The sequence below is a fragment of the Onychomys torridus genome, chromosome 2, assembly GCF_903995425.1.
Source record: "Onychomys torridus chromosome 2, mOncTor1.1, whole genome shotgun sequence".
In the NCBI taxonomy this organism is placed as follows: domain Eukaryota; kingdom Metazoa; phylum Chordata; class Mammalia; order Rodentia; family Cricetidae; genus Onychomys; species Onychomys torridus.
Window position 1 is genome coordinate 134172705 of NC_050444.1, and position 17933 is coordinate 134190637.

Sequence of the window (17933 nt, forward strand, 5' to 3'; positions counted from 1 at the left end):
AAACACTTGACTGCCAGTTTTATTTTCTTATGCACAGAAGGTAAAACCCTTTCCTTCTTTAATTAAATAGTATCATGGAGTAAGGCTGATTTTAAAAATGTAGAGTTCATTTTATAGTTACCTTTTGGGCCTAGGTTTATTTCAGAATGTAGTTAAAATACAGAGGGACTGGAAAAATTCAGGGGACCTGAGTTAGGTTCACAGCACCTGTATTAGGCAGCTCACACCCACCCGTAACTTTAGCTTCAGGAAATCCAATACCCTCTTGTGGCCACCATGAGCACTTATATTCATGTACACAAACCCATACATAACACAAAATTAAAAAGAGAATCTTTTTAAAAAATAGAGGTGAATACTGAGAGGTATGAACTTTCAGTTTTTGCCATTTGTCTCTAGTGTTAATGTTTTGTATTCAGCAAACCTGCCACTGTTCTCATTAATTTATTTAATCTCACAAGCTAGATTTATGATAGTATAATTGCTTTCACTCGGGATCCCAAAGCTAGGTTTGAGTAATAGCCATTGTTCTTACTGATTATGGTTACAAGTTAATGTTGTGAAGTTGTTCTTAAAAGTAACACATTTCTGTGAATAAAGTCCCCTCCCCCCAGACAGGGTTTCTCTGTGTAGCTTCACGCCTTTCCTGGAACTCACATGGTAGCCCAAGCTGGCCTCGAACTCACAAGAGATCCACCTGCCTCCGCCTCCTGAGTGCTGGGATTAAAGGCGTGCACTACCAACACCCGTCGAATAAAGTCATTTTTATTTGCTACTTAAAGTTTATTTATTTTATGTGCATGGGTGTTTTATCTGCCTATAAGTCTGTTTATCACACGTCTGCCTGGTGTCCCCAGAGACCAGAAGAGGTTGTTAAATACCTTGAGATTGAGTAAAAGGTGGTTGTGAACTTCCATGTTGGTTCTGGGAATTGAACCTGGGTCCTCTTTAAGAGCAGCCAGTGCTCTTAACCTCTGAACTATCTCTATAGCCCCTTTATGAGATTGAATAAAATTGTGCTTTAGAAGAAAACAAAATTCCATTGCTTTTAAAATGTTTTTGAAACCTCAGTGTTATCTCACTTTATAGAAGAGATAGTTAAGGGCAAGGCCAAGGTACTACTTGTTCATATTCAGTTTGGAGTTAGAGACGCTATTCTGGTCGTAATTACTTACATAACAGTTGCAGAAGGCAGATTAATTTAAAGAGGAATACTTCAGGAAGAGCTGCAACCGGCTCTTCAGTTTATCATTAGGAATGTCTCTTTCCAGCCCCCAGTTCCACTGATCTTTTTGACTTTATTTTCTTTTTTTGAGACAGGGTTTTTCTGTGTAATCCTGGCTATTTTGGAACTTGCCCTGTAGACCAAGCTGGCCTCAGAGATCTGCTTGTCTCTGCCTCCTGAGTTCTGGGATTAAAGGCATGCGCCACCTCCACCTGCCTTGATGACTTGATTTTTTTTTTTAGGTTAGTTAATGGCAGAGATTGTATTATTTTAGTGGCATCAGGACTTTCCTCTGTGTTCTCCACCTCCTTCCAAGTAATCTGTGATCAGCACAGTGGCTTAGGATGACTGCTGAACGTGTGAGGTTCACTTGCTTTGTAGCCGAGTGCTTTTCCCATACCTGTTTTCTTGAGAGGAGGCCAACATGTTGGTTACATTTGGGTATTTATAAAAAATTGTTGTTGTTGTTGTTGTTATTGCTTTGTTTATTATATTATTGTGTTTTCTGGCATTTGAGAAGCTTTTCCAAAACCACCTTCACCACAGTAGGAGAAAACCAGTGAGCCAAGGTGGGGTGGGAGTAGATTTTGGTTTGGGGTATAGGATGGATTTTTTCATCTCTTAGAACCTTGCTAGCTCTAGTCTTGGCCTATTAGGCCAAAGAGGTAGGAATTACTGTCATCACATCTTCCCCGTTTCATGCTGTGGCTTCCTGTTCGCTGTGTTACCAGAGAGGTGTAAAGAGTAGCCTAGACCCAAAGTGCCTGTTGAATTACTTATTTTGTCATGTAAGAAGTCTGTCTTTCCTCTATTCTTTGAAATAATTTCAAAGAGCCATATTGTTGCTTGTTTTTTTTTTCCCCTAAAGAAATACAAAATGAAATTATTTTGTCCCATAACTATTCTTTTTAGGAGAAACTTTTTTTTTTTTTGGTCGTCTGAGTTGGAGTCCTTTCTCCATGTCTATATACCCTGCATTTTTTGCTTAAGAAAATTTTTTTCTGTGTATGAGTATTTTGCTTGTGTACCATGTTTGTGCCTGGTGCCCGGGAGACCCAGAAGAGGGCTTTTTTTTTTAGGTTCCCTGGGACTTGAGTTACAGACAGTTGAGAGCTGCTTCTGGAAGAGCAGCCTGTGCTCTGAGTCACTGAACCATCTCGTAAGCTCCTTTCTCTGATTTTTAACGACCATATTTTTTATCCTTGCTCATTAGGTCTGTTTTCCTTATTTTAGTTTAATTTATTGATCTAAAACCTCTTTGTAAATGTTTTATTCTTTTGTTTGTATATGCTTAATAATGATCTTAAAGGTAAGTGTTGCTTGCATTATGAAAACACAGTTAACTTTATGTTAAAAAATGGTAGCTGTGTTCTGTTTCCTGGCTTAGTCTTCTTTCAACCTGGTTCTTTTTCCAGTTCAGAAGAATACTTCAGTTTGAAAGGATATAAAGAATTCTCAGAAGTAGCTTCAACAAGTAGCATGAATAACTGTAGACTACTAATAGCTAAGAAGTTTGGGTCTACCTGCCTGATCTGGGGCATTAATTACATACAGTTAATTCATAAGAGGAGCTTTAGGTAGAATGATGGTGGGGAAAACTGCCTGAGAATAGAAGGTCACCATGGCTCTGTAGATTTTGCTCTCATCTTATTTGTAAAGAAACAAACTTAGCTGCTTATAGAAGCAGTTTTGGGAACTTCTGAGATTGTGATTTTTTTTTTTTTATTTAATTTCATCCTCTGACTTAGTATAAAGGTGGTTGTCAGGTGGGTGATGTAATTGTCGATTATTCCATTTAGAACATCCTATTTTTAAAAGATGTAGCGAAACTTTAAAGACAATGAGAACATAAAATAGAACATTAAGAGTTTTGACAGTTTTGCAGGAATCAGGTATTTGTCCTAAAGAAGGAAGACCAAAAAAAAAAAAAAAAAAACAAACAAAAACAAAAAACAAAACAAAACAAAAAACCCAAACCACCAGACTTAAAGTACATGTATATGGTTTGTGAGGAAGTTGACTGCTTATCTGTCTCTTTGTATAAATCCAGAGAGAAAATAGGACATAAGTATAACCGAGAGTGTGGTTGGATAAAAATGGAGTAAGATCAAAGGAGTTTGTAAACGATGTTGTAGAGTTTGCTGTTTTTGATGTATTTGAATAGTCTTAGTGGTTTTAAATCACTGTAGCTAAGAGCCCCAGCTGCCATCTGGTCATAGGACATAATCGAGTTTAGTTGAAGGAGCAGTTTGAACAAAGTTCAAGTGAGTCAGTGATTAAAGGATTTAATAACAAGGGCCAAAAGTAAAGAAATGGATTGATGCCAGTGAGTGAACGTCAAGGCAAAGGTCAGTTGTGACTGTCATATCAGCCGTTAGACACACTGAGGTATGAAAGCCAAGGGTAGCTGGGCCTGTTGGCATGTGTACTATTCCAGCACTTAGGATGCAGAGGCCAGTCTGAACTACAGAGTGAGGTACTTCCGTTAAACAACAACAAAAGGCTGGAGAGGTTGCTCAGCTGTGTGCTTGCTGCTCTTGTAGGGGACCTGAGTTCAGTTCACATCTGATGGCTCACAATTGTCCATTAAGTAACTCTAAGTCCAAGGAATCTAGCACACTCTCCTGGCCTCCATTGGCACCCCCTGGCACCTACACATACATATATAAAAATAAAATAAAATCTTTGAAAATCAAAAGCCAACATTGATAATAGGTATTCCAAGAATTTGAAAGACTCATAAGATAGAGCTCCCAACCCTCAGGGGTAGTTTCCCCTCAGCACATGCAGTGTCACGCTTGGTTGTTGTGCCCTCTTTCCAGATCTAACCATTTTATAAAATATTTAACCTGAAAGTTAATTTTGATGGCTGTAAATGGTAATCACTCGCTTTAACAGTTCTAGAAAATTTCAGAAGCATATAGTGTAACCACTGTGATCAATCAAGATTACTTCTTTATTCTGTTGTTTGGGAGTCAATCTCCCCTTTCTGAGGCCCTAGCAGTTCCTAATGTGTTTTCTGTTTCTAAGAATTTTGCCTTTGTTAGATTGGCATGTAATCAGACTCATGTGGTACATGGTCTTTTTAGTTACCTTTTTAAAATTTAGCATGATGCTTTTGAGGTTCATCCCTGTTGTGGGCACAACAGTTTGTTCCATCTTACTACATATATTCCATCCTGTGGGTTTCCCACACAGAATGAGGCTATGAGAATTGTTGCTATTAGACCATCAGGTTACTTTCTTTTAGGCTTAGACCAAATAATGATACTGAGATTTAACAAACTAGTAGTCGTATTAAAACAGCTAGTATTTATATTAAGCTGCCTTTTTAGTGGGTTACATATTAAGGATAGGTAAGCTGTGTGTTTCTTAGACATTCAGAATGATATAGAAAAACTTTATATTCAACTGTAAAAAATTCTGAAAGAATTAAATTAGGGTACTGATTAAGTAAAAACACTTAAGATTCTTTTACATATCTTTAACATTTAGAGAAGTCATTTATTAAATCAGTATGGTAATTGCATATTTTAAATCTATAAATTTAGGAGTAATTACTTAGCTGTCCTTCTAGACTTCATTTACTTAATTTGATAATTAATGCATTTAAAAGCGATGAAATCTGCATTTGTTCCAAAAGGATGTTCCAGGAACCTAAGTTGGCATTGGGATAATTGTTTATACATTCATTCATTCAGCCAGCCAAGCAGCCTGCCTTTGAGAGCCTACTGTGTTTGATCATTAATAGTCTCCTTTGTGTTTGAAGAGAGTAGCTCTGGTGCTTAAAGTAAACACTTCTGAGAGAAAGATGATGTTGTTTATTACACTGATGTGGTGAGAATAAACCAGACTCAAGCTGGCAAGTATGGTTGCTTTTTATGTGGGGCATGCAGGTTGCAGTAGCATCCTAAAATGCTGTGGGGAAGATGAATGGCCACATAGAAACTGGGAATGAGAAAGAAAAGATTACTATGTGATATAAAACTATGGATGTCAGGGATAGAGAGGGTCTGGTTTCGTTTTCAAAGTTCTTAAAATGGGTGTGCGCTGAGGGCTAAGGAAGAGTGGAAACAGTGAGCATATGTTTCATAGTAGGCTCATTTAAAACATAAAATTCACAGAATTAGCCATTTAGATTTGTTAGTTACTTAGGATAGGAATTGCTCTCCAGGGGAAAAAAACTATTACTGTTTTTTTCCTAATCAGATAATAACATTTTCTTTTCTTTCTTCTTCTCTCTTACCCCTCCCCCCTTCTTGAAATGGGGTTTCTTTGTGTAGACTTTGGCTGCTCTGGAACTAGCTCAGACCAGACTGGCCTCTAATTCACAGAGATCCACCTGCCTGTATAGTTGTTGATATGACTTGATGCCTGTATTGTATATTACTTAATAGAACCAGAGCTCTTTTACATGTCTGATCTTGATCAGATGAAATCTGGTCAAACCTGGCTTTAGATGGTGATCTTTGAGTTTTCCATAGGTTTTTTTCATGTAAGGGAACTTGTAGAGATGGAGTTGTCAAACATGAGTGTGCATGCTTTTTCACAGGGTTGGCTGCTTTCCAATATTAATTTTGAGTGCAAAGCAGTATCTCACCATGATTTTGATTTTCACCACTGATTTTTAAAAAGCATCTTTTTTATGGCCATTTGTGTATATTTTCTGAAGGTTCTTTTCAAGCCTTTAAAAATTATTGATATTACTGAGGTGTGTGTGTGTGTGTGTGTGTGTGTGTGTGTGTGTGTGTCTATGCGTCTATGCACATGCACATGCGCACGCTTCATGGAAGTCTTTTGTTAGATTTATGTTGTGAAAATACTTTCTTAAACTGAGGTTTGCCTTTTTATTATAATTATGCTGTAAAAAAGAGTAGTCATGTTAAATATTAATGAAATAAAATGTGTTTTTTTTTTTGTTTTTTGTTTTATCTGAGACAGGGTTTCTCTGTGTAGTTTTGCGCCTTTCCTGGAACTCGATTTGTAGACCAGGCTGCCCTTGAACTCACAGAGATCCATCCACTTGGCTCTGCCTCTCAGTGCTGGGATTAAAGCGTGTGCCACCATCCGGCCTGGAAAATGTATTTTTAATTATTTGGTGATTTTTTTTTTTTCCTGTTTCCTTTGTAAGTTTGATGTTTTACATTTATGTTTATGGTTGGTTTCAAATTAATTTTATGTGTGATGCTTTTAATTGTCCTTTTGAATTGTTCTTTTATCTTTATGCAATGTTCTTTTTTAAAATTGATTTTTGTGTGTTTGAGTGTGATGCTGGCACATCATGCTGTCACACAGAGTGTTTGTGTGGCAAACACTCTGTCATTGAATTTTATGTCTCAGTACCCATGTTGGACAGCTCACTACCACCTGTAATTCTAGTCCTAGGGTATCTGATACCTTCTTCTGGTCTCTGTGAGCCTGCATACACATGGTGCACATACATCATCCGCACATGCACATAAGTTAGAATAAAACTTGTAGGAAGAAGAACCCTAGTGACTAGCATATCCTAAAGGAAAGCTAGGATTCAACTGGAAATCAGGAGACAGGAATTCTTTCCAGACACTACTTTGTTTTTTTGACAGTGACTCAGCTATGCCATGCATAACCAGTTTCTTTCTTTCTTTTTGGTTTTTCGGGACAGGGTTTTTCTGTGTAGTTTTGGTGCCTGTTCTGGATCTCTCTTTCTGTAGACCAGGCTGGCCTCGAACTCACAGAGATCCTCCTGGCTCTGCCTCCTGAGTGCTGGGATTTAAGGCATGTGCCGCCTCCACCCTGCCTTCAATGCCACCACCTGGCCTTCAAGGCAACTCTTATAAAAGAAAGCATTTAATTGGGGGCTTGCTTATAGTTTTAGAGGGTTAGTTCATGTCAAGGTGGGAAGCAGAAAGGCATGGTACTGGAGCAGTAGCTGAGAGTTTTACGTCCTCATTGATCTGCTATGAAACCTCAAAGCCTACCCCCAGTGACACTCTCCAGCAAGGCCACACTTCCACCCACAAAGATACACCTTCTAATCCTTCCCAAACATGAGCCTGTGGGGGCTGTTCTCATTCAGATTACCACATCCCCTTGCAAATATACATTTTATCTAGAAATGATTTGTATACCATCACCTTTTGTTTTGGATCAGATAACCGAGTAGTTTAAGCATATTTGTAAAGCTATTCTTTAACCCCCACTGCTGAACTCTAGGCATTTCCATTTCATCACCCTAAAAAGTAACAGTTTCCATTAATGTTTTCTTTTTATTCCTCCCACTTCAAGCTCCTGGCAACCATTTATTTTCTGTATTTATGAATTTTCTTAATCTGAGTAGGTCATACAAAATATTTCAATGTTGTTTTCTATTGGCATTTGTTACTTTGCAAAATGTTTATGAAATAACATTTATTTAAAATTTTATAACTGAATAAAAGTTTATGGGAAACTGTAGTACTAGTTTTCTGGATATATTTGGAAGTGGAGTTGTGGTAATTGTTCATAATCTGACCATATCAGATTTGAATAAACATTATGGATTAATACATGATTTTAATATAACATGACCATCCAAATATTAAACTATGTTTCTTAGAAGTCAACTCAGTGTATTACTCAGAAAAATCTGGCCACGTTGACTAAAAAGATGAGAAACAATGTTGTTATGACTGAAGTAAAATTTGAAATTATCTCAGCTACTACTAAATGAAGTAGAAGGAACAATAACCTAATTTAGGAGAAATACATTTCAGAACAACTATATGCATCTGTATGTACTTTCCCTGTTGGTACAGCATATGTATGAGGCCTTGGTTTCAGTCCCAGAAAAGCAGTGTCCCCATTCAGTAGTTAAGATACAGTACATTCACGTGATTATGAATACATAAAAATTTTCAACAAGCTGGAAAATAGGTGAAGAAAACAAATAGAAAGTGTAGAGCTGAAAAGTAAATTATCTAAATGAAAAAAAAATGCATTGACTGGCACATTGGTATATCAGGAATGTCTGAAAATTAGAAATGTGTCCAAAATCAGTGTTTCCAAAGGAAAAACTAAAGTCACTCTTCAGAACTAAAAGGAGACATACATAAACCCGCAGTTACTACATGAGCAAGTAATTGAATAATGAGACAGAAAAACACCTAAGGATCTGAACAATACACCTGCCAATGTCAGGAATAATTTCTTTACCTATGCATATGAGAATGCTCATGAAGGTTGGTCATATAAGAAACCCAATGAGTAGATCTCTAAAGGGAACACTTTCAGAGGAACAAGTAAGAAAATGAAATTAGAAATTAAAACATTTCTAAAACGTCTCTGGTCACCAGAGCAGAAATGACAAGATATTGGAAAAATACTTTGGACTGAATGATAATACAACTGACCATTTGGGGTTTGCCAAGGCAGTTATTTTGAAAGAAGCTATAGCTTTAAATGCTTTATGAGGAAAGATAAGAAAGGTCTCAAACTTTTTACCTACTCATATACCGTAAAAACCAGAGGATGAATTGAGTCCATATCATAGTAAGAAGAAAGGAACAGAATGTGGCTGGCAAGATAGCATAGAAGGCCCAGCTGCTTGCCACCAGGCCTTGCAGCCAGAGTTCTATCCCGCATGATGGAAGGAGACAACTGACTCCCACAAGTTAGCCTCTGACCCCTTCAGGAATGCTGTGCATGAATCTCCCCCAGTAAAAGTAAACATAAAAATAAATTTTGAAACAGGAAAATAACAAAGAGTGGTAATTTGAGTCAGGCCTAGTGCTGCAGGCCTATGATCCTAGATGCTCAGGAGGCTGAGGCAGGAGGATTGCAAACTCAAGGCCAGCCTGGACAAAGGTGAACCTGGAGCGGTAATAATAGTAAGGAAGAAGAAATGAACAAAGAAAAAAGCAGTAATACCGGCCCTACACATTTTTTACATATATGTGTGTAAACACACACACACACACACACACACACACACACACACACACACACACACGAAGAAGCAGTTCCCAGATTACTTCATGAGGTCAGCATAACTGTGAAAGTAAGGTTGGGCAAAGAAGAGATGAGAAACTGTAGACCAATATTCAGGAGCACATGTAACTTCTAAACAGTCTTATTAAATAAGAAACACAGAGCCAAATACAGGAGTGAAAGCCATAGAGATCAGAGAAATAGTGATAGCCACCTGCTAACCTTAGCTCAACCACACCAACAACGTAGCTTCCCAAGAGAACCAGCTTCTTCCTGTCTAACCTGCGCCTTCATTGCCTGGCTGTACTGCCTTCTCATTGGCTCTTAGTCCAGCCACCTCACTTCCTCGTCACTGCCTGTCTGTACAGACCTCTAGGTCTCTATGGTTGGTACTGGGATTAAAGAGACTACCTGCCATGTGATTGGATTAAGGGTGTGTGATACCACTGCCTGACTTTCGTTTATGGCTGGCTATGTCCTCTGATCTCCAGGCAAACTTTATTTATTAACATACAAATAAAAATATTGGGTTGGGGATTTAGCTCAGTGGTAGAGTGCTTGGCGCAAGGCCCTGTGTTCAATTCCCAGCTTAAAAAAAAATCACCACATTTCAGCACAAATAAAATATTACATTTCTCCCTTTTTTCTAATAAAAATAAAAAAGAATAAAGAAAAGTTTAAATCCTTAACCAGAAGTTTGCCAGTTGAAATTTTTGTTGTATAGAAAGGAGGAAATTGTGATCAGTGGGATTTGTCCCACTGATATAATAAAGGTTAAAATTAGACCCAGTTGATGTGATTCACTGTATAAGAAAGAGAAAGCTGAAGAATCATACCATTTCAGCTGTAGAAAAATAATTTGATAACATTTAATATTCCACAAACTATGAATTTTTAAAATTAAAAATGTATATGAAAACTATAGTACATCATGTTTAAACAAGATGTTAAATAATTTCATTCAGATTAAAAATAGGGGAAGGATGCTTGAATCCACCTATTTTCATTCCATTGCTGATAGTATTAGGAAAAAAAATGAAAACATCTAAATTTAAAAAGAATAAGTTAAACTGCACAAATTATTATTATAGAAAATCTCAAAAGACCCTGTGAAAGCAACTAGAACAAGGATTTGGCATGGTCATGAGATGCAGGGCACATAATCTCTATGGACTAGCAAGGCACTGGAAGATTTAACACACTCCATTTAATAGTAGCATCCACAGTTATGAACTGTATTAACAAATACATGCAGATCTGCTTACTGAAAACCAGGAGAAATAGAGGAAACCTATACAAATGGAGAGGTAGCAGCATGTTTGCAGAGAAGAGGACTCCCTGCTATTGATTATGTGTGGTTATGTAATACTTTTTATTTTTTAAGTCATGTCAGGCTTGTAGAAATTGAAAAGTGGGCCCACATGTTTTTATGGGCAGAAGACCTGAAAAATTCCAAAGTTTTGGGGTATATATTACTTGATTTCAAAATTTCATGTGGCTACAAAAATGAAGACAATGTGGCATTGGAACACAGTCTAGATGAATTCAGCAGATTGCAAAAATAGATTCATGTATATAGTAAGCTCACTTTTGACACAGGTATCAATGTATTCAATTGATATAATAGTCGAGTTCTCAAGACTGCCTAGTATATCATGGTGGGAAAAAAATCCTTATTTAAATTGAAAATCAAGTGAAACAGAGACCTAAGTATAGAAGTTGAGAGTATAAAACTTTTAGAAGAAAGCATTGCAGAAAATAATTTTTATCTTGGAAAAACTGCTTCTTTCCTTTGAAAGAAATTTGATAAACAGACTTTCTTAAAGTAAACCCCTTTTGATCCTTATAAAGTACCATTATGCAAACATTGACTGGAAAATATTCACAGTACATACATCTGACAAAGGATTCATTATTTAGCATATATGAAAAATTTATAACACAAATCAGTGAGAAACTGACAAAAGAGAGCTGTATTACCATTCATCAGGAGACTAGAACCGCAGAGACATAACTACACTTGAACAGAGGAGCATATGTTGCATGAATGAAGAGTAGGACTCTCACATATTATTGGGAAGAGTAGGAATTAACTTAACAGTTTGAGTCCATTTATACAAAATCCTAGAAAGGGCAAAAAACTAGTGTATAATGACAGGAAGCAGACTTCTGGTTGTTTGTGAGGGAGGTGCTGAGCAAAGGAAGGTAACTCCACTGCAGTACACAGAGGCTTTTGAGGGTGATGGAAAGTTCTTTGGCTTTGATTTTGATTAGTTACAGGATGTATACAGTATTAAGGCTTTTTTAATTACTTACTTAAAATGGGTGCATTTTGTTTTTTGTTAAAACATACTTCCAGGAAGTTGATTTTAAAAGTAAAACTTGGGTTGATGAGATGTCTCCGCACATAAAAATGGTCATAATAGCTTTTGCCCCATCATTGATCTGTATGTGGTATTTTATGTACAAGAACTGTTAAAACATTTGTGTTTGTATTTTTTAGTATATTTGTTTATTTTTATTTTGTGTGTATGGTTTTACCTGCTTGTATGTATGTGCACTATGTGTGTACAGTGCTCATGGAGGCCAGAAGAGGGTGTCAGATCCTCTGGAACTGGAGTTACAGATGGTTGTTAGCTACCATGCGGATGCTGAGCTTGGGTTCTCTGCAAGAGCAACAAATGCTCTTAAGCACTGGGCTGTCTCATCATCTCCTGCTTTTGTATTTGTATCCAAATGTTTATAGTGATGTGTAAATCTACAGTTTGGACATTGAGTGATTTCCCTAGGTTAATACATATATACACAGTAGTCTAAAACCAAACACAGGCGTTTATTATTTTCACGAACACTGTTTTTGTTTTTCCAGTTTATACAACTCAGTAATTTTTTCCTACTTAGATTTTGAAATGCTAGCTGAACACTACTCATAAACTCATGTAAGTTGTGCTTAAAACTTGATTTGTGAGATTCTAGGATATAGAAACTACTATGCTAATACATTACTTTTTTTTTTTTTTTTTTTAAAGATTTAGGATGTCATGATTTTAATCATTGTAAGCTTCCAGTTAGGCACTAGTTTATGCTTCTGAGAACATCCATGTTTTACATGGTTCTTGTCACATTTATATCAGATCTAGCAGACTAATTCATTGAAAAGCAATGACCACTTGAGAGGGTAGCGTAGAGGCATGCGGCCAGTGTAAAGCCCCAGAGTCTGAGTAAACTAGCATGTAGGCCTGCCATCGTAACCCTCTACACTGACATTTTTGGTCTAGTTTGTTGAATAATGGTTTTTTGTTTTGTTTTGGTTTTTGTTTGTTTGTTTCAGTGTAGATTTATTGTGAGTGCTTGGCTTTGTGTCTTCTGTTGCACTTGGCACTGTGGTCATTACAGTAGTGAGTAAAGTAACTCTTGTCCTTGAGGAGCTCAGAGCCTAGACAAAATGATAAGAACTAATTAATATGAAGTGCAGCCAGTGGTCTAAACAGGTAAAAATACAGGACTGTTAAGAAAGAGACAGAATGAGTATGGCAGGAAGAACAGGATTGATTTCCTTGGTTAATGTTTAGAGTAAGTTTGAAGGTGGAATATGGGTTGGTTAGTGGTAGGATGATAGTGTAGATAGTGCAACCACTGTCAAGGCTACAGTGCAGATGCATGAAACATGTTGTGTCTACAGGACTGATTTGGGCTACAGATGTAGCTCATTTGGTAGATTGTTAGCCCAGTGTGCACAGAGTTCTGGGTTTGCTCCCAGCTCCTTGTAAACCAGACATGGTGGCACACACACAAGGGGTGGGGGGTGGCATCAGGATGGTGCAGCAGGTAAAGCCCTTACCATTCAAACCTGAGTTCCATACCTAGTACACACATAAAGGTGGAAAGAGAGAACTCATTTCCATAGAGTTGTCCTCTGGTCTGCACACATGTGCCATGGCACACACACCAGTGTGTCATGTGTACAGTAATCATGTCTGGCTAAAGTGTGAGCTTGAGAGGAGAGCTGTTTATCTTTTATTGTTAAGTGCTGCAAAACAAGCAGATAAAGAAGATAAATGAAATACTGAAAGCAAGACTAAGTCTGAGTAATACTACTTCAGCTAATTGTGTAAATCTGCTGTATTAGTTAAATTTTCTATGCTGTGATAAAACACTGTGGCCGAAAGCAACCTGGTGGGGGGGTTATTTCACTCTCATTTCGATATAGCAGATCATTATTGAAAGCAGTTAGGGCAGGAGCCTGGAGGCAGGGGCTGACATAGATGGAGGAGTGCTGCTTACTGGTTTGCTCCTCACAGCTTGCTTAGCTTGCTTTCTTATGGAACCCAGGACCACCAGCCCAGGATGATACCACCCACAGTGGTCTGGGCCCTCCCACATCAATTGCTAATTAAGAAAAAAAATGTCCTTATGGAGGCATTTTCTTTTTCTTTTCTTTCTTTTTTTTTTTTACATTATTTTTTAAAGATTGATTTATTTATTATGTACACAGTATTCTGTCTGCATGTTTGACTGCAGGCCAGAAGAGGGCACCAGATCTCATTATAGATGGTTGTGAGCTACCAAGTGTTTGCTGGGAATTGAACTCAGGACCTCTGGCAGAGAAGTCAGTGCTCTTAACCTCTGAGCCATCTCTCCAGCCCCGTGGAGGCATTTTCTGAGTTCACTCTGTTCAGATGACACTAATTGTGTCATGTTGACTAGTCAGCATACTGGGGGTGTGTGTGTGTACACATTGTGTTCCCATTTTTGGAATGCATCTATCTCACCTTTTTCCTTTCTTATTCCCTCTCTTCTCCCAGATGGATGTGTATGCAAACATGAGGAACTAAGGATCAAGGCTCAGCAGTGTTTTTCTGAGCTTTGGTCTCCTCACCTGTATAATGTGCAGATTACATGATTTGTGTAGTTTTCTTGAGTATCTGGAACATAGTGGGTGCTCAATACATAGTTGTAAATGAATAATGGGAAAACTATCAAAGGATATGGTGAAAACAAATTATGATAGAATAAACAATAAAAGATTTATGCACAGACCTCAGAGTGCCCTTATGTAGATAGAATGTGTTCAAGTAGTTGTCTTTATAAATTTTTCTTCTTACATTTAGATTTGTGGGGTCCCAGACTAGAGTATCTTTAACTGTAAAATACTTTTAGGTATAAATCTCTATATAATATAATCACTGCAAAGAGTCAGTTACAGGGTCTGGGGAGATAGCTAGGAGGTGATAGTGCTTGATCTGTAAGTATAAGGTCCTAAGTTCAAATTCCAGCCATCACCTAAAAAGCTGGGTGGGTGGGTATGGTTGCATGTTCTTGGAACCCCACCATTGAGGGATGGAGACAGACAGCTCTGGAGGGCTCACAGTTAGAAAGCCTACCCACCCCTGTGAAACACTGAGCTTCTAGGTCAGTGAGAGGCCTGCTTCGAGGCAGTAAGGTAAAGCATGATAGAGGAGACACCTGATGTGGTGTTCTGGCCACAATATATGTGCTTAGGGATGCACAACCACACATGGAATGCACACCTCACACACACATAGTTTTTAAATTAAAAATAGTAAAGAATGAGTCACATACAAAAACCACATTTGGTTGTTGGTTTCTTCTTGACTCAGCGTGGCAAGAACCCTTGGACTGAGATTTGCAGCTGTGGTCTCTTCACTCTAATACTTCAGCTGTGAGCCTCCCTTTTCTCAGTTTAGAATTAAAGTTTTGCTAGGCGGGGTTGTGCATACCTGTGATCACAACTGTTCATGAAGCTGAAGTAGGACCACAAGGATGAGGTCCACTTTAGTAACTTAATGAGATCCTATTTCAGGATAAAAACTTCCGAAATGGGCTGGAGGTGTAGCTAGCAGTAGGGAGCCTTTCCTGGCAGGTGTGAGGCCTGGAGCTCAGCCACTGGCACCACCTACACAAATGAGCAGCTGAGTTTCTTTTATTTTTGTTTGTTGTTGTATTTGCAAAATGTTTTGTTTTGGAGAAGATTATAAATATTTCTTTAAATGTTTTAAGGTTTACTGTAATATACAATTAATATCATTTATTTCTTTATCTTTAGGGTTCTTACTGGGCAATAGACACCAATCCGAAGGAAGATACGCTGCCTACTCGGTCAAAGAAGAGGGCTCGATCTGTAGAACGGGTAAATTAACTCATTGTCATGATTCATGTCAGATATGATAGCAGCCTATCCAGAAGTGTAGACTCACAGTTCTTGTCCAGTAGAACAGGTGTAATCGCAAGCAAAGTAAGATTTTGATACTGTTTTGTATTTTCAGAGCATTTTTCAGACCCATTTTGTTTGGTCTTCACCTGCTGAGCAAAGGAGGCAGTTTAGGAATTGCTTAAAGGTTTTGCTCTATTAGGACACAACTGATGTGTGAGACTCACACCTCGGGCGTCTGAGATTTAGTCTGGTAGCTTTGCTCTGCTCCTCCGACACTGAGGATTGATTTTAAATAACAGCCATTGCACAGATGTTCCTCCTGGTTACCTCACACTTTCTTCATTGCCTTCACACTGCATTTCCCTACTTTGATCCATATAAGGATCACTTGGATACAATCTGTGTGCCTGTGTTGCTATAAATGCATGGTTAAAGCTCATTTCCAAGAATGAAAGAAAAGACCTTTGGTTGATATTTCAGTTACGTGTTTTAATACATATAGTCAACATTTCAACTGCCACCATATGTTGACAGCATCTCAGTTTTCCTCACCCTTTCTACATTTGCAGCATTTCAGCTAAACATCCATACTCATTCATCCTCCTTGCTGTTGTGTTTACTTGCTTCAGGTGTTTACTACTTAGTAAAGCCTTTCCTCCTGTTTGCATTTGTGGTAGTGTATAATTTTTATAAACTTCTTTTATAAAACAATGCATAGTTTATAGTAATTTTTTCCTATATTTTTCTCCTTCACTGGACTAATTTTCCCTTAAAGACAAAGAAGTATCCATGTCTCTAACATTAGTGTGTCACACAGCCTAAGTATTCACATCTCTAATGTTAGTGTGTTACACAGCCTGTAGTGGATAGTAGATGTTTGTAGAGTAGATCAGGAAGAAAACATGTAATGTGTGGTGAAATAAATTTGGCATGTGACTGCTTTTTGCTGGTAAAGGAATATAATTTCTAAGCCTTGACAATAAGGACCAAGGCTATATATAGTATGACTCTGTCTTAAAAAAAGAACCAGGACCTCAGATTACATTTGAATCAGGGCCACATGAGGCATGGCCACAGAAGAGTTTAGGTAGGCAGACTTTTTGGAACCAGGCATCAACTTAATAAAATTAAATGTGGATTAAATACAAAACATTTAATACCTGTTGGAAGAAATTTGAAGGAAGGGAAAATATGTTTGAAATGTTTAGCCCATGGACATTATGAAGCAGTTTGGATGGATAAGGTGAAGGGGCTGAGAAATCATGGTTGTTTTGTTTTTTTCTGCTATTTATCTCTTTGGAAGGTAACTGGAGTTTGACTTGATTTTTTGGAAATTGGAATTGATAATAGGGTTGACAACTTTGCACACTTTTTAGATGTCAATCCTCTCTTTTACTGTTGTTAGAGAAACCTTGTTTACTTTTGAGAATCCTAGACTTCCCCTCAGACTGCTGACAGTTGTAAGAATCTAAAGAAACAGAACATTCAGGGTGGAGAAGCAGGTGCTTTTGAATGTGAAATTTAGACATGGCACTTGGTAAAGTCCATTTTCTTCTACTATGTGCTTCTTAATTTTCACTTTTAAGATTAAAGTGGAAAAATTTTAAAACAAGACATCCACATGGACTACATGCTCTCAGTATTGCTGATGCTTTATTTTGGCCAAGTTGTCTGTTAGTTGGCAGTGCTGGGAAGGAACTTATGTGAGGAGATAAGCTGAGAGCAGGGATCATATAATCAGGTGGACACGTGTTTTAATAGATATACTGAAAGAGAGTGTTCTTTAAAGTCATGATAACTTCCTGCCCTGGTAAACCAATGTGATCCTTTTTAATATGGAAAGAATCGTAGGGGCTGGTTGTATATATGTATTGTTTTTCATCAGAGAGTTTTGTAGTATATATTGCTTTTATTATAATACTTTACATTTTTTTTCTTTTTTTTCCCCAGAGCTGATAACCGAACCCAGGGCCTTGCACTTGCTAGGCAAGCGCTCTACCATTAAGCTAAATCCCCAACCCCAATACTTCACATTTTAAGTTGGCATTGGATATTATTTAAGGAAACATCTTAGATCATGTTTGTCTTAGTAACATTTGTGAATCTAAAGCCCCTTAATTTAGTTTATCATGGAACAGTAAAATTAGGAACAAGGCAGGTTACATTATAAAGTTGTGATCTGTCATTCTTTTAAGTTGGAAAAACTAATTGTAAATTGTTATGTTATAGTTTAAGATATTGAGCCTTTGGGAGTATCGTTTCTTGTTTTTGTGTAGGTTTTAAGTCAGTTGTCAGCTGTGGTGAGGTTTAGGAAAGCCTCCCTTGTGTGGTCCCACAGGTGAGTGTGGCGCTTCTGAAGCAGAGGTGTGCTTGACATGGCTGGTGCAGGAAGGAGGCTCTAGGAGGGCTGACTGCACAAGTTGAAGGTGGAAGCTGGAGACAGGTTGCTGAGTCTTCATAACCCATTGTAAAGATAGATTGTATGGGGTCGCTGTTGCAGGAAGTGACAGTATGTTAGTAATGTCACTCTAGTGCCTATTTGTGCAGTATAAGCTTTCAAGGAACAAAGTTGTTGGACCATTTGGG

The 17933-nt window shown here is 37.8% G+C and overlaps 1 protein-coding gene across 4 annotated transcripts in view; it reads left to right on the top strand.

The window, feature by feature from the left end:
• Window positions 1-17933, top strand: part of Foxj3 (forkhead box J3) — a 99138-nt gene that overhangs the window by 54312 nt on the left and 26893 nt on the right. For all 4 annotated transcript variants that reach the window (XM_036178214.1, XM_036178217.1, XM_036178216.1 and 1 more), the window contains exon 5: window positions 15240-15323. In XM_036178214.1, coding sequence (XP_036034107.1) covers window positions 15240-15323 — 84 coding nt within the window. The remainder of the gene's footprint in view (window positions 1-15239; window positions 15324-17933) is intronic.